The following is a 23,827-nucleotide window of genomic DNA, read 5'->3' on the forward strand; positions in this document are numbered from 1 at the left end:
TGAGTACTTGTATATGAATCTATGATTCCAGAAAAATGTGCTGAGTATTATAACCGAAACGTCTACTTTAATGTCTTTATTAAATTATGCATACAAATGTATTACTGTATTTCAAAGAAAATGGAGATGCAAAGAAATCATTCCACTTATATTCTGCATCAAATACACTTGTCCTCTTTTTCTAAAACCAGAAGTGAAGTGTACATATTTTCTCTGCATCAATGTTTTAATCCCTTTCACTCAGAGAATTTTTGCTGAAATCCCGAGATGAAATGAATATTCTGAATCTCACGATCTCAATCAATTTCCTATGGATCAACTCGAAATTGAAGTAAAACAATAGTAATCAAAAATTACTTCTAATACTTATAAAACATTGAAAGAAAATCATAACTCTAGCTACGAATATACAAATTTATTTTTCAATGTGCGCTTATTACAGGTATTTTTAAAGTTAAAACTAAATGTAAAAAAACAATATCTAACAAATAAGCGTTCAGAATTTCTCATTTCTTTAAGGCATACTACACACTAGAATGAACACAGAACGCATTCAAATGCAATTAACTAATAGCAAAACAATGAATCTTTTCTAATTTTTTAAGAATCCTTTACTGAAATCAAAATGTATTCTAATTATTCTGATAGAGAAAAATATGTTTATTGCATCACTTATCAGCGATACATTCTGCTTGAAGCACTTCTACCACCAATAGCTTTTGAAGTACCTATAAGAAAAAAAATACTATTAATGCAAATAAATATGCTTTAAAAATTTATTACATCTTTACAAAAATTGTCAAAATTCATCTTTTATTCCATTACGACTTGAAATGAAAAGTGTTACACCTTTACAGAAATAAACCATACCATCTTTAATCCCTACCACTCATCAGTTCAATTACCTTAAATTATTTTAAAAGGTAGCAGCTTCTGCTAAAAAAAGGGAGGGACAATTATTTCGAATAACTTGAATTTGAACCAAATGGATTCTTCTTGTTTATCTCTCGAAATTCACCGAGGTATTTTGCCTGAAATAAGCCTTAAAAAAAACTTTCCACAACTAACTAATGTTCCGATTTGAGTAGATCTCTCATCTATACAGTTTCGAAAAGGATTCAAACACTACGTAAATATCAAAAATAAAGCGCGAAATTTCATAGTTACCATCTTTGTTTGGAAGAAAACCAAAAAAATTAAATAGAATGACCTACAGAAGACAGTTCATTTTAAAAAGGTGCGTGTGCATACTTATACAGAGACAGATCCACTGTTACCAGACTCCGTGTGATCAGCTTTTTTTTTTTTTTTTCCCCTCTCATAAAGTATTAGAGGGAATTTTTTTTAATTTCCTCTCATAAAGCTAACTTGTGGAATTTCTGCTTTAAAGTGTTCGAATTATATTGTTCTTATGCTCCATTTCGGGTTTTTTTGTCTTTAGTTAATCTGCCTGCAATTGTAGTAGAATTACCAAAAAAGTTGCGTACCTCTCACTGCATACTCTTTTTTCTCAAAATAGGTTCAAAAATTGCGTATTTTTTTATTACATACTTCAAATCTACATACATTATACAGTTATGGTATACAAAAATTTTTTGTAAAAGAGTTTAATTAGATCATAGAAAAAGAATACTGAAATTTCAGAATACTGAAATTTAAGAATAATGATATAAAAGGAAAATTTTGAAAATTAATATTGGTTAAATTATGATTTATTTTATAAAATACAAAGGTAAAACATATGTACTGATAAAAATATTTGCGTAATGTAATATTTTGCATAACAATTTTGCACCACTGTCGAACATTTTCAATACAAACTGAATTTTCAGATGCATCACAATCTGCAGAGAAATCCGAGAAATTCTCATCAGTTTCGCTATAACTTTCTTCAATAATAATTTCTTAAAATCAGAGTCAGAACTACTATCAGTGTTGGAAATATCTTCAGAAATATAGGTCATATCACTCACGAAACGCTTCCTCGAGCTCTGAAAAGCGCGCACATAATGCTACATTACGTATTCTTATATATTTGGCAGAAATGTGGACAATTAACGCCATCTGTTAGCCCACATCTAAATAAACAATTAAACATCACAGAAAAGCCGAAAGGAAACCTTGAACGGGGAAACAGCGGGTTGCACAGTTAAATAGACGGCAAAAATTCATCCCCGCGGAAATCGGGGGTTGCGCAAATTTTGCTACTTGTACGTTGCCCGTGGAAATCGTGGGATACGCAGCGAGAGGGTTAAGTGGCCCTAAGCCTAAGGAAGCCGCTATTTGTTTAAACTCGTAATTAGAATAGTGGATTAAGTCACTTCAGTGTCCTTTTTGCCAAGTGGGACCAAACACAAGCTTTCAATTTTGTGCACTGATTCCGCCTTCCTGCCCCGCTTGGCCGAACTGCTTGTTTTAGCATAGAAACTAATTCTAAAATTTTTTTTAAAGTATTTTAAATTGTATTTCGTGTCTTCTCTTTTTCTGTACTTTATGATTAATGAAACTCCAGGAAATAAGTTTAAATGAAATGCAGCAAAATAATATGTATAATTTAATATGCCGTACAAGGAAGTCATGTGGCGTCCATACAGACTTTTAGTCTTCCTACTAGAAATGTGTTCAAGATTTCGAGAAAAGAACATTGCGGAACACTACAAAACAGAACTACCATTACTATTAATGTCATTACTATCAGAACTGTTATTACAGTTAATTACTTTAGCTATTATTTTAATCTTAATTACTTCCGGTTTTTACACTTCTCTGAATATAGAGCCACAAAAGAAAATCTTTTAATCTTTTTACATAATTCTTTTTTACAGTTCCGTATTTTATTCTATGCTACTGATGGTTTATTGTCTCCTTTCACCTTATTCTCTAAATCTGCTTTCTTGACATCATCGTTCGAATATTTGTTTCGATATGAACAATTTTTAGCACGTTAGTATTTCAATTTTCTACTACAGCATATTCTATCCGTACATGGATCGTAAAGCTCTCGAAAGATTCGGCACCTTTTATTTTCATACAGACAGTTTTACTAACATATTTTTAATATTCAGAGCAATTCAACATCTTTCTATGAGTTCAAAGCAGATATCCTTCTTTTTAACATGGAAAATGCAAAACGATGGTCAAAATCTTATGCATTCGAGAGCTGCTGCTTCAACAATGAGGTTTTTCAAGCAATCCAGGTTTCCTACTTTCTCTGCAAAACAGTGGTTCGTCACTGAATGACAAATCAAGTTCTCGAGCTGTACTTCTGGACGGAAACCCTATACATATAAAATTAAGCTTGAATTTACTTCAAGAAGTGAATGTGCACCTAATTTACTTTAACCGGGAAATGTTAATTGAACAAAATTTATTTGAAAAAGAATGGAAATGCTTTAAGAGTTCATGTAACCAAAAAAAGAGAGAAATGAAACAATGTTTCCCTAACACTAATTTACTTACCCGCTTTAGGACCTGAAATTTTGGCAGACACAGTCTCTCTGACTGTGTGCTCTCTCACTTCCGTATATTGCTTAGCAGTAACAGTTACTTTCGTTTTCATAGTCTCCTTTACACTGTGCCGAACTTGCACGTTGTCATAACCTCTAGCAGATGGTGCACTCCTCTGCACGGGTCCTGAAGTCTTATAGGACTCCTTGGTATAGTTTTGGGATCCTGTCGGTGTACTTTTGTAGGATTCCCAGGTGTAACTTTGGTTTGCATTCTGTCGTCTTTGATTCATATCGTATTGTCTTCTGAATACTGTAACACAAGCGTGAAAAATGTCAGCTCCGATAAGGACAGACGAATATCTCTTCAAATCTCTGTTCAGCCTATGAAAGAATTTACGTAAAGTTAATATCAAACAAAATTAATGACAAGCAATAAAAATACTTCTTGCACTAAAATTATATTTTGCCTTGCAAATTTTAACACATTCCCGAAATATTTATTTTCAGAAATCTGCAAAGGAAAATGATGCCAAATTTACTACCTCATGCATTATAATTACATAGCAAATTTTCGATATAATAGAAGTTCCCTTCGTAAAATTCTCGACGCATTTTAAAATGTGATTGAGTTAGGCTATTTGAATATGAAAAAGCACATGAGAGCTATCTGCTTAAGGGAGGGGATGCCTTCATGAAGGACTTCCTAAGGGGAATTGGTTTATATATCTATAACTAACCCGTTTGCCTGGGATCGAATACAAGTCGACCGGTATTATTTATCGGTTTTAACCACTCGAGCACTAGCAGAGTCATTTTTAAAACGTTGAAAAACATATCCTATTTTTAATCGTGCATTCCTCCCCTCTTTTTTTATACAATTTTATCGCTCGAAATCGGCAGAGAAAATTATGCGAATAATTTAATTTATGAAGGTTGCGGTTATAGTAAGAACATAACAAATTAACAAAGTTCATGCATGAACAAATGGTAATTTTCAACGTATTAATTATACAAAAAAAAAACTTGCATCCTAATAAGAATATACAATATATTATTATTATAGTATTTTGTGCGAAATCGTCATTTCTACTTTGCTGTATCCTGAATTTCGGTCGCTGTTAAGAGTTGTCCCTAAGCAAATCATTTAATGCAGTGGGAACTGCAGTCAGTGTTATCTGCTATGGCATCTAATTCATCGCCATCATCACCGTCTTCACTTCAGTCAGTCTTCCCATATGCAATGATCTATTAGCAGCATCCGTTTTTTTAAAGCTCTTTACCATTATCGCTTCAGCATTCAAAGTCCATGCTTCTAAAGTCCACGAGTAAATCAATTTGTAAGGCGAAAAACAAATCACTGCGTGGAGGAATCCATTTTAAAATTTAGGTAAGCTCGCCTTTTTTTAACACCTTGTGAAGGAGAAAATTAAGTGAACATTTAAAAAATTTTTAGAAGTTCGTGCTAAAACGCTAGGTGTAAAAATACGCGACTAAATGTGGTATCCATAATCATTGACGTAAATTTATTACTGTGAGCGGGCAAAACTAAGACATTCATGAAGTACTCTCTAAGAAAAAAATGCTCATATCAAACATACCACGAACAAAAGCGCAAAATTACTCAAGCAAGTATGTTCGACCGTTAGAAACACAACGCAGAATGAATTATCAGAGTTAAATGATACATTTTCGTTCATTTGTGTGTCTTCAAACATTTAATCAAACCTACATGATGTTACGCTAGTAAGTAATATACCGTATGGAAGGTCCATTCCATAATGAGCTGTCTGCCTATCTTGCTAGGATTTCCGTCACATACGTAAAAATGTTTTTCAAATATTCATAATTAAATATTCACATGAATTGCCTTAACTTTTATCCCATTTTCTCTTTTCAGTAACAAAATTATCTAATTAAATAATTTAGTTTTTATTCGATCTCTCCTCTTATGAATAAAATTCATTGTGTTATTCTTTAAGAATAATACTAACATATAATCTCATATTTTTTGCTAACAAACTAACAAGCTCTAGAAAGACAGTAGAGAAATTATCTTTTGGCTCTATGATTACAAATTTAGAAGAAGGGTGTAAATGACCCTTTTATTGGATTACAAAGAGTCCACAGACGAAAACACTTGGGTTTACATAAGCCAAAACTTTTGGCTTTATTTAAATAAATAATGTTGAACTTAAAAATATTAATGTAACTATACTAGCCTAACAGCTCACAAGATAATTTAATAGCGCAGGATGGCTCTGGCTCGTAGAAGACGGCGGAACAAGCCTAATGGCTAAAAGCACTCATCGCCACTGAATCAAATCGCTCGTAAGTCAACAATGTGGCCTTTAAGCATTCAATAACACGCTCCAAAATCAAATTCCGAATCCTTTGCTTCTTTCTCCCTTCATCTGACACTGATTTATATTATAGCAGGATAATATATATGATTTATATTATCATCACGCACACCGATTTATATTATGGCAGGAATGCGTGGGTAAAAAGGAGAGTAGCAGTAAAGTTGCTTTAACTAAAAATTAAACTATTAGTCAAAATAAATAAATTCTTACAAACAAAGGCTTTGTGTCCGAATGTACACGAATTATACACCAGAATACGTATTAAATACCATAACTCAATAATGTGCAATATAATGATAATATATTCTGAAAAAACATTGTAGATGTTACAAAATTAATGAGACAAATTTAAAAGGCGTGTATGGCCGTGTACTTTCTAGCTCTTAGAGACGTGTTGGCTCAGGCCTTATTCTTCCAGACGGTGATGGTATGGCATACTGTAACAGATTTCTTCGTAAGGTGCACGGTTGCATATAAAGAGGGATGAGCGGTTAGCCTATGGAGTACGCTTTCTATTTCCCCACGCACGTCTTTTTTTTTTTTTTTTTTTTTTTTTTTTTTCCCGCATCGCAAAGACAGACAATGATATCCTTATTGATCTCATTCGTGTATCGATTCATTTCAACTTACTAATGATAGTGAACAATAACATTGACGATTTAGCCGCTAATATCGCCCACAGAGAGCGATGTGTTAGGCTCAGCAAACATACGACATTATTGAGTCTGGAGATGACGATTCTTCAGGATGGGAATCACGGAGATTTGGTTTGGTTTATGTGATTACAGCAAAGCCTCGAGGGCCTAAGGGAAGGGATGCCTTCGTGGAGTACTTTCCATGGCAAAATGGCTCGCATAGATGTTACACATGGGGAAAACCACGAAAACGCCTATGCAGCCAGACCGTTTGCAGGATTCGAGCCTTGGACTAAACTACCAGTGTCCGGCGACTTTACCGCTCAATCGCTGTTCTGCTGAAGGAGTGAAAAAAATTGTGTGGGATAGCACTAGTGATAGCAGATTTCACAGTGTTTAGGAATTGTTCTTATCCACAACAGAGAGGAATTTAATAATGTAATTTATGGTATATAAATATTTAAATAATTCATTAAAAATAAACTGCTTAATTGTTAAAATGAATGAAGTTACAGCCACTATCTTCCGTTTCTCAGCAACTTTAACTGAAATACAAAAGTAATATAAACAAAAGCACTGCTTCTGTTTTAAAGCTTTGACTTCATGTTGTGGACCCTGACTTAATTTAAATAACCAAATGAATTTACTCTCCAAATCAAACTCCTCGAAAATACAAGTAATTTCATAATAGTTTTTTCTGCTCAATTGTGTTATAGGATACTCCTCTCTCCTTTTAGGTTAAGCGGGAGTGTATCGTGTTAGTTTGGGGGTGCCAAAATTTATATTATTCTGCTCTGCACTTTTCAAGGACAACTATATTAGTAAATTTTGTTTTCAGGAGAGGAAAAGGAATGTAGTTCAAGTAGGTCACGTAGATTGTTTTTCCACATTGATACCAAGAAAAGGTTTACTTCTTATAGCCTTTCATAAAAATATTACTGATATGCAAAATAAATTATGCTTTACAAAACTTTCAGAAAATTTTATACCATCATAAACAACATCACAAGGTTCAAAGTTCTGTCGTCTTTGCATTTTGTTATTTTCTTTTCTATCAGTTACAAAAATGGCCGGCATCTCAAAAGTTCAATGACAAATTTTGACTCTTTTCTCTGTTTTATTAAAACTTGAGTTGAAACATTAAAGATCAATACATACTACGTCATTTCTCAAATAATAGGGAATTCATAAAGTTCCATACCATTACGATTTAACATATACTGACCGAGACAGCTTTCAAATTTCACTTTAAAAAACACGAATGTATCGACAGAAAATAAGCATCTAAGTCACTTATCTAAATCTGTTTAATCCTTAATCATTCTTTTATTTAAAATAAATTAATTTAAGGTAATAAACCTACTGTAGATGGTGAAAAGACATCGTTTAAATCTTCAACATTCCCCAAAATCTATCAGTTAAGTTACAGATTATAATTTCGCATCTAAAATTTTTTTAAGCTGTATCTAATTTTCTATATACTCAAACGTATCAATGTATAGCGTTTTTATTCCAGCGTGTCTTAAACTGTGGATGAGGCTAAAATGGGATAACAAAGCGGAATGTTGGAAAAAAGATATATATAGATTAATATAGATGAAATATCATCAAAATATTATTCATCATCATTAATATATCGCATTTCCTGTGCGGCAAATTTATAAAATCGCAGTACCCCCCAAGTTCAGCTGTAAATTATACTTAGATACTGAAGAGTACTACTAAGTATATCATAAAAGCGATGTCGCACTGCAATTTCAGCATATACTAGAAGCTATTTCAGAATCAAAATAAGCAGCAAATGCATAGTACGTAACATGCAGGCATAGTACTTGCAAATGCATAGTATGTAATACCGAGACTAAGAATAATATAATACCGAGAACTACATTGGCGCCATTGCGACCAATGTAGTCATAATCCAGCACTACAGTTACCTGTCTTATAGCCACATCGTGTGTAAAAATATTGGATTTTATAGGTTAAGGTTGGCATTCATTTGAATAATTATGAGATATTTTTACCTTTTAAAAATATTCTGTAAGCATGGATAAATTATTAAACTTGAGTAACAAATGTAATGACGCAGATGGCACTGCTAGAAAGTGTCTTGAAATAGGATCTAATAATTAGGAAGAGACATCTATTATGCAGAAAAGAAAGTCTCAAGAGACATTTCTCAGACTTGAATTTACTTTCGACAAGTGTGATGGTAATGAGCCTCTTTGCCATACTTCTTAAATCCAAGCATCATTCGTATGCCAATAAAAAAACAAGTAATATAAAAAAAAAAATTTAAGTCAATTCCTGCTTAGATCAAAGCAAAATTTTAAAAATACAAAAAAAAAAATTTAATATGTGAAAAATTGTTTTAGCATCAAGTGTTCATCCACAATGATATTTCCTTTTGCCGAACTTCAATTCAACAACTTCTACCATTTTATCTTTCCCTCCCATCTTCTCAGACACAGACGCGAATCAACGAGCTCCAGCGAAAGATTGTTCAACGTGAACAGGGTTGCCATAGAACACGCAATCGCGCCAAAAACCAGCGCAGAACACATGTCGCCACATTTGGTGAAATTAAGGCGTATATCAGAGTTGTACCTAAAAAACATTTTGAAAGTCAATTCTATTTAGGTTAAAGAAAAATTTTAAAAATACAAACAAAAATTTAATTAAACATTTTTAATACGTGAAAGAACTGTATTAACATCAAGTGTCATCCACTACAATTTTTAAAAAAATGTATTTGAACATCTTGAGTGGGTGAATAAAAAGTATTGCATTAACGATTGAAAATCTGAAGATGATAGTATGAGCTAATAGTAGGAATTTAAAAAAAAAAAAAGAAAATTATGACTATGGCAAAAAATATTTACTTGTGTCATACGAAGTTTCGTATCTGATAGATAAAAATAAAAAGCCATTCACCATTGGAGATCTTATATTACCTGCTGTTGTTAAAATCGTAAAAATACTTCCCAGAAGTAGATATAGCGATAGAATTCGTAAACTTCTTTTGTCAAACGACACTGCTAACAGAATGTCTGAAGTCAGCAACAATAAAATTATTACTAGACTTAAGAAAATTAAATTCCTAGTTTATTTTTCTAGGAAGCAACTGGTATTCCAAAAACAGCTCAGTTGTCAGTATATCAGATACATTAATAAAGAAAACATCGAAGAAGAATAGTTAGTTTGTCCTTTGGAAGAAGAACATACAAGAACAGAAAACATGCATAAAAAAATTGCATTTCTTTTTAACACTAAAAGGTTTAGAATCAACAAATAGCTTTCGAGTATACACTGATTGTCCAAAAACGGTGAGAAGCGGAGGCACTGATTTTAAATCATTTGTTAATACTGCTGGTAATGATCATGGAACCGTCTTTATACTGAAGCCCTTCCAAAAAAAATTAGCAACTGATTTGAAACGATGTGGTTTAAAAGCTATTATCAGAATTATAAATTATATTAAAACCTATGCCCCCCCCCCAAAAAAAAGGGAGTACAAATACAAAAATTTATTATATGCATAAGTAAAATGGATATCAAGAGGGCGAGATTTAATATTATTACTAGAAGACGAAATTAAATATGATCTTGCTACTGTTTCAAAATGACTTATGCCTATGAAATTTTATTTTGTCAGATATTTTTGAGAAATTAATCTCCAGGGAGAAATAGCAATATATTTACTTCGAATGATAAAATTGAAGGTTTTATTTTTAAAATATCCGCATTTGGAAGAACAGCTTAAAAAATGATTCATACGAAACGTTTTCGATTATCAACAATTTTATAAGTGAAAAAATAACAGATCACTTAAAAACTCTGGAAACGCATTTTTTGCAAAATATTCCATACTGAAATTTGAATTCAAAAGTTATCTTGAATTCTAAAACCCTTGATATTAACTAGCTTCAACACTTGCCATATCAAGCCCAAGAGGAATTTGCTGAGCTAGCAAATGACTTAAAAACTTACTATTCATTTATATTTATTTAAGATTTATTTTCACAAAAATACTTGACTGAATTCTGGATCGTGTCTAGAACTGAATTTCTCACAATTTCTGAAATGGCATTAAAAGTTTCTCGGCCATTCAGAACCACATACTTACGTGAAACTAGTACTTTCTCAGCTTTAACGCTTATTAAAATCAAATATCATTCAAAGCTAAAATAATGAAGATGCTTTACGTTGAGTAGTATCAAATATTGCACTATGATTTAATTTTGTTATGCAGCAAAAATCAATCACATCCGTCTCATTAAAACGTGATTTTCCTTCATTAATTTTTGTATAGCTGAAACATATCCTACTTATTTTCTTATGTATATACAGGCCCACCAGCGGCCGAGCGGTAAAGACGCTGAACACTGGTAGTTCGGTCCGAGGTTCGAATCCCGCGAACGGGCTGGCTGCATGGGCGTTTTCGTGGTTTTCCCCATGTGTAACGTGTATACGAGACAGTTTCCCTTAGAAAGTCTTCCACGAAGGCATCCCTCCTCTTAGGCAGATAGCCCTCGAGGCTTTGCCATAATCACACACACACACCTTATGTATATACTGTTTACCAAAGAAATATATACCAAAGAAATAATAATAAATATTTTTATATCTTCATTTTATGTTTAATATCAATGGTCGCGATAAAAATTCGATCATAAAAGTTTAAAATCACTAGTCCGCTCTATCATGCAGATATTTTTCGGATACGATAAATGTCAGTAACTACTAAAACACTGTGATGAAACGCAATATTAGTAGAATAAACCAATTTCACAGATTTGCACATTATACACTGACTACCAATAAGTATTTGGACACCTGTGAAAGAAATGAAAAACTAACTTTATTCAAAATCAATAGTTGGTAGAGCCTCCACGAGAGGTAATTACAGCGTGGACCCTCCGGGGCATACTTTCCACAAGTCTTTGTATGACAGCTAGTGGTATTTTCTTCCACTCGGCTTGGAGAAGACATAGAAGTTCCTTCACCGATTTTGCACGGGTAGTACACCCCTGAATTCGGCGATGCAACTCGTTCCAGAGGTTCTCGATAGGTTCAGGTCTGGACTCTGGGCAGGCCAGTCCATTCGATGAACTCCAATTGGCAGCATACCAAGCCTTGGTTAACGTCGAAACATGCCAACTAGCATTGTCGTCCTGAAAGTAACAGGGGTCCAACCCGTGAAACTGCAACAACGTAGAAAGCACATTGTCATCCAAAATAGTGCAGTAGGCATCGGAGTTGAGCTTACCATGAATGGGGACATGGGTCCCTGCCCATACCAGGGGAAACACCCCCAGACCATAATTCCACCTCCGCCGAACTTGACTGTTGGCACAATGCATTCTGGCAGGAGACGTTTTCCAGGTAAACGCCAGAACCAGACCCTGCCATCCGAACAGTAAACCTTGATTCGTCACTCCAAAGAACCCGTTTCCACTGATCTACGGTCCAATTTCGATGTGCTTTGCACCACATTAACCGAGTAGCGCGGTTGGACTTTGTGATCAAAGGCTTATGGGCAGCAGCACGACCATGAAAATAAAGCAGATGTGCTTCCTTACGGATGGTATTCATTGAAACAATACTCCCGGATGCCTGTTGAAACTCCTCGCGGATGAGGGCCATCGGTTGGGTGCGGTTCTTCCGAATTTCTCTGGACAGCACTTGTCGGTCTCTATCTCCCAGTTTCGTTGGTCTGCCGACTCGGGGCACATTCTGACAATCACCGCTCACCTTCCACTTCTTAATCACATAGACCACTGTCGATTTTGGGTAATTCAGATCGCTAGATATGTCCCTTAAGGATCGGCCACATTTGTGATATCCGATAATTATACCTTTCTCGAAATCAGAGAGCTCCGATCTGCGAGGCATCCTGCATGCGACTAAAGCCGATGCTGTTTCCTACACGATATATACCGGCGCAGTCCGTGACGTACCTTAGGACCGCAGATATCGTCATTTTCATAGGTGCCCAAATACATATTGGTAGTCAGTGTAATTGAAAATTCGTAGATACGCAGATTCATTTTTTTAACGTATTTAAATAATAATTAAAAATTGTTTTAACATTTGGATTTGAAAGCATTATTCTGTTTTATAACTAACGACAACTAATATTAATTGATTAGAAAAGTTTCAAGTGTCATTTCCTAATCTGAATACAAACATGCAAATTAATTTCTCTAAAAATTACTCAGATATTGTTCTAAGTGTTTCGTTTCATCTTCTTAATACTATAGTTCACCAAAATTCGAGTATATAAGATCGATGGACAACGGAAGATTGAATCGGGTTAAAATCTCTGTAAACGTTATGTTTTCCCACAGAAAGATCTCCGCGAAAAGCAACCCCCTGCAAGCACATAAATCTGTATGTGCTTTGCTAAAATCAAATAATTCAATCCCATCCAATTAATATTGCTTTCCTATTTGCTAAGACCTCAGGAAGCACACGAAAATCAGTCTGGCATAGCAGTTTGAATACTAAAAAACAGACAATCTAAAACTTGATTCAAAAACTGAATGCGAACAATGTAGTGGGGTGTAAAAGTTTGTTTCCTGTGTCAAACGTTTTTTTCGCGAATCCTCAAAACTATAAAACTTATTGTTCTACTATAAAAAATATTGCCTTAGTACATAATAATGAATTTTTTGCGTATCAGCTCCAATTTTTATTTTTGTTTTATTCAAAAAACATAAGCATCTAAAAATCTATTCATTGCCTTTTAATCTTTACAAACAAAGGGCCCTCCCTCACTTTTTTTTCTTTGTGTGTGTGTATTTTTACTTCAACTAGTTTCGTATTTTAAACTTGTTTTATTCTCCCATTAATCGATCATTTAAACATATAGGCCTGCATAAAATAGGATGAAGCTCTTATAATTAAAAAAATGAAGCATTTTTGACACAGCAAGAGCTGTCATACAAACTCGGTAAAACAATTATTGCTTCATCAATTCTGTGACAGTTCGTTATTTTGCAAAGTATTGCTTCTTTTTATTGGACGCCATAACAAAAACAGCAGTTAAAAATTTCTATTCTTCACTTACTCTTTTTATTGCTCTCGTTTAATATCTCTATTTTGCTATGAAATTTTAAATATAAAAATGAAAAGCATAGCGAAACAGAGCATTAAGCAAATATAATAGGAAAAAAGTGAAGCGTTTATGAATGTCTTATGAATTCATGAATGAATGTTTTATGAATGTCTTTTATGAGTGACTTAAATTCAAATTGCTCAAAATAACAAAAAACGCATTTCCAGAAAAATCACATTAAGCGTTCAGTTTTTTAAAACACCAAGTGTTAAAAAATTCGGAATTAGGAGTTAATCCGCTTCAATAAAATTCAGACTAGAATTACAATCGTTCTTCACGCGGGGGCAAGAATACTATTCCAACTTATTGAAATGAAGAATAGCGAAATAGAACCGTAGCTAGGATTTCGCACCCCTCTTCTGTCTGCCAAGAACGGAAAACATTTCATTCTAAAATTTCGTTACGCAAGTTTGGCACCCCCGGGTATTGCGCCCGGGAACATATGTCGCCTCTTCCCATCCCTAGCTACGCCACTGTACGGAACTGAAAACAAAGAACACAATTTTGATTTGGAAATGTTCAGAACAGATGAATTCACAGTTTATTAACTAGAGTGGAAAACTGCCAACAGATCCTATACCGAAGTGCTTACAGTTAGTCAATAAAGTCTGCGTACATCAAGAAAAGTAATATCAAATCCAAATTTTAAGGTACGAAAAGGGTAGTTTCTTAAAGTTTTATTTTTTTAATATTTAGTTTCAATAGGGAACTTTTTTAAATTTAAAATTTAGTCTGTACGCAGACTTTTGTGACTAACTGTATATGTCGCTTATTAGAAACACCTTTTATAAAATACAATGCTAATGTTCTAATTGCTAATGTTCATAAAATCTGTCAACTGGATGGATCAAAAATTTAATTTAAAATTATATACATTAGATATTTATTAAATTTTAATGACAAATTAAAAGTTGGGAACTGGCAGTTTTCGCAACCACGTAGAATATAACTTTATAATTTTATGTTTTTTGCAATGGCCATATTATTCACATCACTTTAATGATAAATGCACAATAGGATACTGTGTGAACAATTTTTGATAAGTTTGCATTAAAGATATTAACGAATACCAAAATTGTTTACAACATTTAAACACACCCTCTAAATATAGTTCCAGCGTGTGGTCTATATAAAAAGAATTCCGATTCTCAAAAGACTGTACAGATTTCCGGTTTTATACATAACAGACTGATTTTTAATTCATAAAAAATGGAATGATAAACATTAATATCGATGAAAACTCCATTAGAGATCTATTGGCATTCTGGAATCGGAATTCAGCGCTGTGGTAAAATCAGAATATATATATATTTTTCTTAGAATACTATTAATTTCAAAGGCGATGCTGACTAGGAAATTGTTAAACAGCTCACTTTGAAACTTCCCTTCAAACAAGGGAAGTTAGAATTTCTAGTAAACATATACCAACAATCACCTGCTGGTGTCCACTACAAACGTCCGAAATTACAACACTGAGAATACAAGTTACCAAGCTTCTCGGCGTCGTAATTCGTTTCACTGAATAACCGTTAAGTATGCAAATACTAGTAAATGACAAAGCGCTGTGTTTTAGCAAAGGAAGTAAAAGGAAAGAGGAAGTGTAATCTGCTCTTTCCACTATCCAGAAAATGGCTTATGTGCTGAATGTTATTAAGTTCAAAATACATCAGAAAAGGGGAGAAATGCGTTGACTTCGATAATGATGAGTAAACAGATTTATACATAATAGCCTAGTAAACTTATGAAAGACGTGGGAACTTTCATTTTGACGCTGTAAACGTGAATAGGATAGATATTACACACATGTTGTTACACTACACAATCGTTACATTACACAACCTCCTCGGCCAGGCAAATCAACATTGTTACCAATTCACGCAACATAAGATCGTTATCTTTTAAATTGTATTACGTATATGAACGGTTTGGGATACAGTTTAAGAAATCATTCATAAAAAATTATACTTGACTGAAAATTGAGCATGTATTTAGGCTCAAGAGTGATTATCCCCAAATAGCATCATTATTTTCATAATGATGCTTCAGGCATATTTGCAAATCTCGTTTTTCAAAAAGATGCAATTTATGAGAAACAAAACGGAACAGAAAAATGCATCTTCATTCATTTTGAAATTTCAAATTTTCTCTAGCAATCCTTTCTCGAATTATGCTAGATTTACCAGTATGCCTTATTTTATGGACTTTTTCAAATCTGATCTCTAATAGGCTAAATTCCAAGCGGATAAATAGCTTCGTATTTATGGATATTGTTTTATTTCATTGATAAATCCATGACACATAAAAATACTGTTTGATTCAAGAAGTTTGTGAAAGATTCATCCACGCTTTTTCAAAATTCTATGTACTGCAATATTTCTTGCAAAACTGAATTTAAGACCGACTTCCAGACAAATTCTTTTCTTGTGTCATGTAAATTTATTTTTAACAGTTTTAGTTAATTTTGATAACTGCTGGCAACATCAAAATAAAAGTGCCTGATAATCACGAAATAATGCAGTCTCCAAAACATATTAAGAATTAAATTTATTCCGCTTGTCACTTTTCAAGCTCCAACTGCCAACATATGGAAAAACATAAGCGAAAGTTACGAAAAATAAGAGATTGAACTATCGGGTTTTAACGAAAGCTTCCCGCCACCGCAAAATATCGTCTGCGCAAACCAGTTTGCTTTGGCGTCCTTAATCATATTTTGCCAAACAATTTTTGGCATTTTAAAGAAAGATACTTGCTTTAGAACCCCGTGTTGTGAAATTTGTATAATAATGTTATCATCAAGCAGAAGGTATCCGAAATGGAACTATCAGGCTACCAGATTAGAATTATCATTTATTTCCAGTTCTGTTGCAAAAAGTTAGCTACAGAATGTCACCAAATCATGCGTATAGCTTTAGATACTAATGTCGTATCATATGACACTGTGACGGTTTTGTACTAAAAGTTCAAAAAAAAAAAAAAGGATTATGACATAAAAGAAACACAGCGCTCTGGCCCGCCTGCGAGAACTTGTGGAAGATCAGTATGCAACCAGCGCTTTGCATCGCATAAACTTAACGTACAAGTTCAATCGCTGAGTGCCGCATGAGCTGACTCAAGCAGGTAACTGCAGACGTGTTCGGGCCTGTACTAATCTGCTCGAATATCAACTCAAGGACAAAATTCTCAACCGGATCGTCACTGATGAAAGGTGGATTTACTTCAACAACACAGGCCAAAACGGGGTTATAGCCTGAGCCTGGTAGGACCGTCGTCAGCGTCTCAAAGCACAATTTGAATAACGAAAAGATCATGCTTTGTATCTGGTAGGATTGCCGTGATATTTATCCACAAAGAGTATCTGTAAAAAGGTGAAACCGTCGACAGTAAGATGTACAGCGAGATGCTAGACCGTGTTGAGGCTGCTATCAAGGAAAAACATGATGTTCCATCAAGATAATGCAAGACTAAATGTGTCTGCGTTCACTGGCTGGACTCTGAACGGAATCGAATGCGATCTTTTACCATACCCACCATATAGACCCGGCATAGCTCCTTCGGACTTCTATCTTCCATTCTGCACAGGACGTCCCAACGTGACCGTGAGTCCGAAATGAGGATCTGTTTCCTGGGATAAAGTTTCTGGGCCGAAGGCTTTCTAAAATTACCAAAATGTTGACAGAAAATTATAGATTTGGGTGGTTGATTATTACCAGCACTAAAGATACTGCTTTCATGTTTTTTTTTTTTTCTAACTTTATTGAGAATGCTTTTTCGCGGAAAATTTTCTTTAAAATCAGACATTTTCGATATTAAGAAATATGAACGGCAGAAAGGAAAGACTATGTTACAGCAGAAATAAAGAACTGCAAACCCTCAAACAATAAAACAAAATTATTAATTAATATGACAAAGTTATAAACCAGGAAAATATTATTTTATGCATCCTAACATTATTAAAAATTAGGAACGAAGGTGTTTTGAAATAAATTTTTCATCCTGTCAAAACATTTTAGCAGCAAAGATACTAAAAAATAGTGAAATGTTATATTACAAAAAATGTTTTTATCATGGTTTTCAGATTCATATTTCCTCTACAAGATCCAAACTAAAAAATTATCATAAAGAAGATAGAAGAAGGTAAGTACGCCGTAGAATCCCACAAAAATGTTTTCAAACATCCCCACCACCTACAAATATATGTCAAAGGTCAGAATACTTATTAAAGCCGCAATATAAATTACCTTAATACTGTGTCTAATAAAAGTAATTTTTAAAATACTTCCGTGTGTAACGTTAATGCAAGACAGTTTCTCTTTTAAAAAGCTTCTTTCCCTTAGCAGACAGCCTTCATGTGTTAATTAAAATCAATCAACCAGCAACTGATACACATCCCTTATCAGAAAAGTTCCAGGACAAAGGTCGTAACAAAATAGGAAATTGCATTTACCAAGTAATGATCCTATCTGCTATCATAGGAGTCCCCTTTGCTATCTATACACAACTGCCAACGTTTCTGGAGGTCTTGGAAACAAGCGGAGAAATCTTCAACTGTGATGCTTGCAAGCTCATATGTCGCAGTCCCCTGGATGTCTGCAATAATCTTGATGAAGCTTTCCTTTCAGTCAACTTCTCACTCACGGAAATAAGAAAAAAAAACACAATAATCTTTGACACACATGTGGGATCACGTCTGGCTCTATCCAATAGTTTAGCAGAAATTCTTCGTCTTTCCTCTTCTGTTCATCTGTTAGTGAGTGAGGGACGATTCTTGCATAAGTGTCCGTTTCCCTAAATCTTCGGGTGAAGTCTTATGACACATCACGATTCAAATTCAGTTCTTCTGATATCATACGCACAGTTACACGACGGTCTTCTTTCAATAACTGCCTTACACGCTCCACATTTACATCGGTATATGCTACAGACAGGCGACCTGCTCTGGGATCGTCTTGCACTGAATCTGCATTCACGAAACCTTTTGTGCCACTCGAAAACACAACTTGAAAGTATCTCGCCTACATATGCTTGCTTAATCATGTTCCACGTTTCAATAGGAGTTTCTCCGAGCTGAACACAGAACTTAACGTTCACTATTTGCTCACAATTAGCATCCATTGTGTCACCTTAACGAATGCGACAACAATCCAAACAGTGCGTTGCTAAGCACAGCCCTACCACTTTAAATTTGCATGCAAATATGTCCAAGGTCATGTCAAGTAAGAGTACATACCAGGAAACATTTTTTTCTTCTTTACTACTCCAAACTCGGGAATAAAAAAAATTGCCCTGGAGCTTTTCTGACAAAAGATGTAATTAGATTTAATTTTTAACCCAGGCTATTTATTATGAAAATTAATATAAAACATTTTAATGAGCAGATTAAGGTCGTGCGTTTTGAAATCTTAACTACACCTACATATAGTCTAAGAGATGCAGTACCGATTGCGAGAATTACATTTAAGAAGTTAGCATTGTTACGTTCATTTTACTTTCTGTATGCTTCAAATGGGAAAAACAATGCTGGAATATACTATGCTTTCGAAAAGAAATGTCACGAATAGGTGCGAACAAACATGACATGTTGAGTCATATACACTCTCTACCAGTAAGTATTTGTACATCCATGCAAATGTCCATATCTGCGGCTCTGATATACGTCACGCCTCCACCAATAAATACCATGTAGGAAACTACATTAACAACATGGCATATGCCCCAAAGTGCAGTTATCTGATTTCGAGAAAGTATAATCGTCGGATATGACAAAAATTGCCGATACTTAAAGGGCATGAATAGTGAGATAAATTACCAAAATTTGACAGTAGCCTATGAGATTCAGAAGTGAAAGGTGATTATCGGAATGTGTTTCGAGTCGGCCTTGCCTCGTGACATCTATGGGTCAAAATTAGAAGTGCGGTACAACAGACCATGTTGGCCATAAACCTGGGTCTATTTGAAGTGAGCAGAACTCTCCACCACTAGCCACAAAGACCTCCTGTGCACTCACAATGACAAAACTTCATTGTATGCGGTCCCCCACAGGTCGCAGCGTTCGAGCTGTTACAAGCTCGAACACTATTTCGTACACTTGCCAATTCAAGAATCATAACTGCAAGGCCAGTGTCATAGGATTTTAGTGATCTTTTAGCGTACAATGTCTGTCACCAAAGTGAGTCGATGTCAGGAAGCATGAAGAACCAATTATCATGTTTCTCGTCTGATATCGTTTCAACAATAACGAATCAGAAGACGTAAAATACAACCAAAAAATTTAGACGGTTTGACTGATTCAGTCTGCAAATTGTTTTAGACAAGGCAAGAACTCGGAATGTTTTAAACCTCTAGATTACATAGGCTTTTGCTGCTCCTAAGATACCCACATAATAAGGATTCTTATCTTACCTATGTATTGAATATTGATGGTTGTCATTATTGTACAATTAATAGGGCTTCTCATTATTGAATACAATTAATAGGGCTTCTCGTACATTTATAATAAATTTGTGGTTAGTTCTGCGTTGAATAACACGCAACCTAAACAAATCGCATACCAGTCATTTTACGAATCCTTACATGGAGGCACTAAGTCAGTGCAGCGTACCGTCCTCAGCGCAAATTTTTAGAGAGCTATAGACAGGCAATTTAAAAAGTCTTGTTCTGCGTTAATTTTTCATTTGTTAGGGTAAGACAGGTGGTTATTTGTCAAATCCAAGCGCTGCTCACTTCAAAAATTAGAGCAATATACATTTATTTCCTTCTAAATATTTTTCCAGAACTACAAATTGCATGCGACTTGCCTGAATATCACTCAGTATGGATTTATCTGATAAGAGCAAAGCACACTACGGTTATTTGCCAGAAAGTAGGGAGAGCTTTTTAAGGAACACTAGCTCATATTCAAGTCCTACGTGGAGAAAAAACTATGAAATCGCTATTTGGCTAGTCCGTTCTTCAACAGAACTCAGCAGTTACTCGCAACCCAAAACAAATTAATTCGCCTTCTGTAAATAAATGCATAGTCATTTCGAAAGTTGAATAAAATTTTAGCTCCATCATTTTGAAATGAACTTTTTTTAATATTAAAAATATTCAAAAAATGTACTACTTCAGTGCTTTTTACTTTAAGTTGAAAATCGTTTAAAAAAATGAACAGTCAAGTTTTGTTGTGTTACGAAACCGTTCGATGGTGAAAGTTTCAGAAAAAAAAAAACAGTAATTCCCCCCCCCTATGATTTTAGTCGATAAATAAGAAAAATGTCGATGGTCAGAAACAAGTAACGATCATTTTATCGATAAGCAATTTATCACTACTGAGCAACAGCGAATCTTTTTACATATATCTAAATTCCATTAATGAGATTTACTCTAACAACAAAAGCAGGTGATTTAAAACGAATGCATATTTTACATCTGAAGGTTCAATGTGGCTAATGGTGTAGAAATTTCTCCTCAAATAACAACAAAATTTAACAATTGTGGACATATTAAGAAGCTCGGCTTTCCTGCTACAGACTACTGCAGCCTTTAGCCCAATGGAGCGGAAATTATATAACACTCCCCGTCTAAGCTCACTTGAGTTCACTTACCAACGATATCCAACAAAGTTACATTCAGGAATTAACTATTTCGAGTTACATAAAGAAAACGCAAATAGCAAACTACATCAAAATACAAGGAATATACGCAATTTTAATGTTCTAAATAAAATTATTCAAATATCAGGCTTTAAAAATATAAGCACAACTATCATAAATGCAAAGAAACAAAATTTCCAGATTTACACTTCAAATTAAACTAACATAATGAAGGATTAATTTTCAAATTCACACAAATTGTACTGAGCCTTTTATATTTCCTTTAGTTTTAATAAGAAAGAGAATTTTGCCGTCTCGTCCTGGTTTACTGCTGTTAAAATCTTTCCCACCATCCACATGAGAGGTAAAGTCGCTGAACGCTGGTAGTTCGGTCCGAATCCCGCGAACGGGCTGGCTGCATGGGCGTTTTCGTGGTTTTCCCCACGTGTAACATGTATACGAGCCAGTGTCCCTTAGAAAGTCCTCCACGGAGGCATCCCTACCCTTAGGCAGATAGCCCTAATGTGCTTTGCCGTAATTAAATAAACGAAACGAAACCCACCATCCACAAATTTATAGGATACCGCTAATTATTAATCAAAACAATATCATTCACCCTAAACGACATTATTTTACGTGATTACGGAGAAATATCGGCTGATCTCAGATTAAGTACTTCCTCTTTTCCCCCCACCTGTTTCAAAAGAGTTCATCTTTTCATCAGATAACACGACACTCGTATTTCAACTGGTGTACATTGATGACTATGCTAATCAATAATTTTTATTATTATAAAATGTTGAATATGACGCGTAGAGATTGATAGGCTCAGAGCTACGACACTTTTCTTCGGACAATGAAGGTAAGCACCTCAAAGAAATATTTTCGAAATGTTTTCGAAAAGGTCCCGACGAGTCCGGATTTCGGACTTTGTTATTAGGACATATTTGCTGACAAGATTACAGTGTCTATTTTGGTTCCTAGTTTAATCAACATTTAAATGTGAAAATGTTATAAACTTGGTATTCTCCCAATACCTCAGCTATAAAATATTTTCAACAGAAAGATTTTTCTTCAAGAAATACATCTGATCTATTTTGTTACGGATACGGGTATGCAAACCGATTTCGAATGGATTATGTCCACATCCCCCATGTGGTCAGTTTTTGGTTTGCTGTCAGGAATACGTCAGTCGGATTTTCTTCGCTTTAATACATGATTCATTGTTTTTCGAAGACCAATAGGCATTTAGCATCTACAACTTTTTTCAACTTATCTTTTAACTCCGGCCTTTTTATTTTTCAATATTTAAAGTTTTTCTTTTTATTCACGTTTCTCGATAGACCGCGGTTTTATATTTTACTCGCAGGTTGCTTCGATTACAGTATTTCCTCACGTATTTTTCGCCATACATTTTTAGCGGCAGGTTCTGAAAATTTTAAAATATTCGCGCAATCTTCTTTTTCTCAATGCGTTTAGAGAACGAACTCGCCTAATACAGACAAGAATAAAAACTGGCGCATTCAAGTTAGGGGAATACGGAAGTGAAGATATCTTATTATATACTGTACCGTTAATATTAATGTGCATCCTTAATGGAATGCAAGTTCCTTTTTTAAAAAAATTGTGATAGTTACTGGTACGTTCTCTTACTGCAACTGCGTCCTTCGGAAATTAAATTATTCGCATAATTTTTTACTCTCTATTTTCTAACGATTAGTTAATTTAAAAAAAAGGGGAGGAATGTGCGAGGAAATACAGTAAATTGCTTCCTTGTAATCACCGTTAGGACTTTCGTTCTAGATCTAAAACGTTTTAGTGTTCTATGTTTTCTAATGTAAAATTTTCTAAATGGATTTAGATTATGGTAAAGCAGTCGCGACCTATATCTAAAGGGAAAGGTGCCTTCGCGGAGCTAACCAGTGGCTACGTTGCTGCAATTATAGTTCATATCTCGGGGCAGGTTCAAATCCAGGCGAAAGGGCTGGCTGTGCGATTGGTTTTCCAAAGTTGGTTACATTGGTACGTGGATACGAATCGGTTTTCTTTAGAAAGCCCTCCACGATGAAATTCTTTCCCTTTAGCAGACAGTTCGCGTGCTTTGCCATAATTAAACAAACTAGCCTTCGTGTGGTACATTCTCAAGAAACTTGTTACACGAAGAAAAAACATTAAAACATGCATGAAATCGGCCTGTTCACCAGGATCTGAAATCAGGTCATGTATGTCATTGAACTTATGTACGCTCACTTGGCCACTAATAGGTCATAGGTTGCCTAAGACCACCTAAAAACTTTCTCGGGGTACACGATCTGTAATTATAATGCATTTTAGCCGACTGTAGTCCGAACACCTTCAAAAGATACTTTAATATCCGACAACTTCCGCACTATTCGCGATCAAAAGATTAATTCTGCGAAAAATATAAGATTACAACACAACACCAAAAATATATTTAGAAAGTCTATAACAAATAATCACGTCCCACGCGCAATAAGTAAATAAACGTACATACAAAAATGCATGATGCCGATTAATAAATGTCAAAATATTCTCGGACTTCCTCCACTTTTTGTATGCGTTTTACTTTGCTTCTGTATTTTTATTTCTTATTTTGAGCTTTGTTTTTGCTTTTTATTTGCATAATTTGTAATTTCAGCACATAAAAATAATTTTCACAGTTTGCCAC

The 23,827-nt window shown here is 34.5% G+C and overlaps 1 protein-coding gene across 1 annotated transcript in view; it reads right to left on the reverse strand.

The window, feature by feature from the left end:
• Window positions 1–394: 394 nt before the first annotated feature.
• LOC118197877 (uncharacterized) overlaps window positions 395–23,827 on the reverse strand; it is a 34,663-nt gene continuing 11,230 nt past the window's right edge. Inside the window, exons 2-3 of the mRNA XM_085822933.1 lie at window positions 3,460–3,830; window positions 395–728 (exon numbers count right to left, since the gene is read on the reverse strand). Of these exons, the coding sequence (XP_085679059.1) occupies window positions 676–728; window positions 3,460–3,739 (333 nt within the window). The 5' untranslated portion in view covers window positions 3,740–3,830 and the 3' untranslated portion in view covers window positions 395–675. The remainder of the gene's footprint in view (window positions 729–3,459; window positions 3,831–23,827) is intronic.

Source organism: Stegodyphus dumicola, chromosome 8 (assembly GCF_044657685.1).
Source record: "Stegodyphus dumicola isolate Sdum_Otavi_A_Nest chromosome 8, ASM4465768v1".
In the NCBI taxonomy this organism is placed as follows: Eukaryota; Metazoa; Arthropoda; class Arachnida; order Araneae; family Eresidae; genus Stegodyphus; species Stegodyphus dumicola.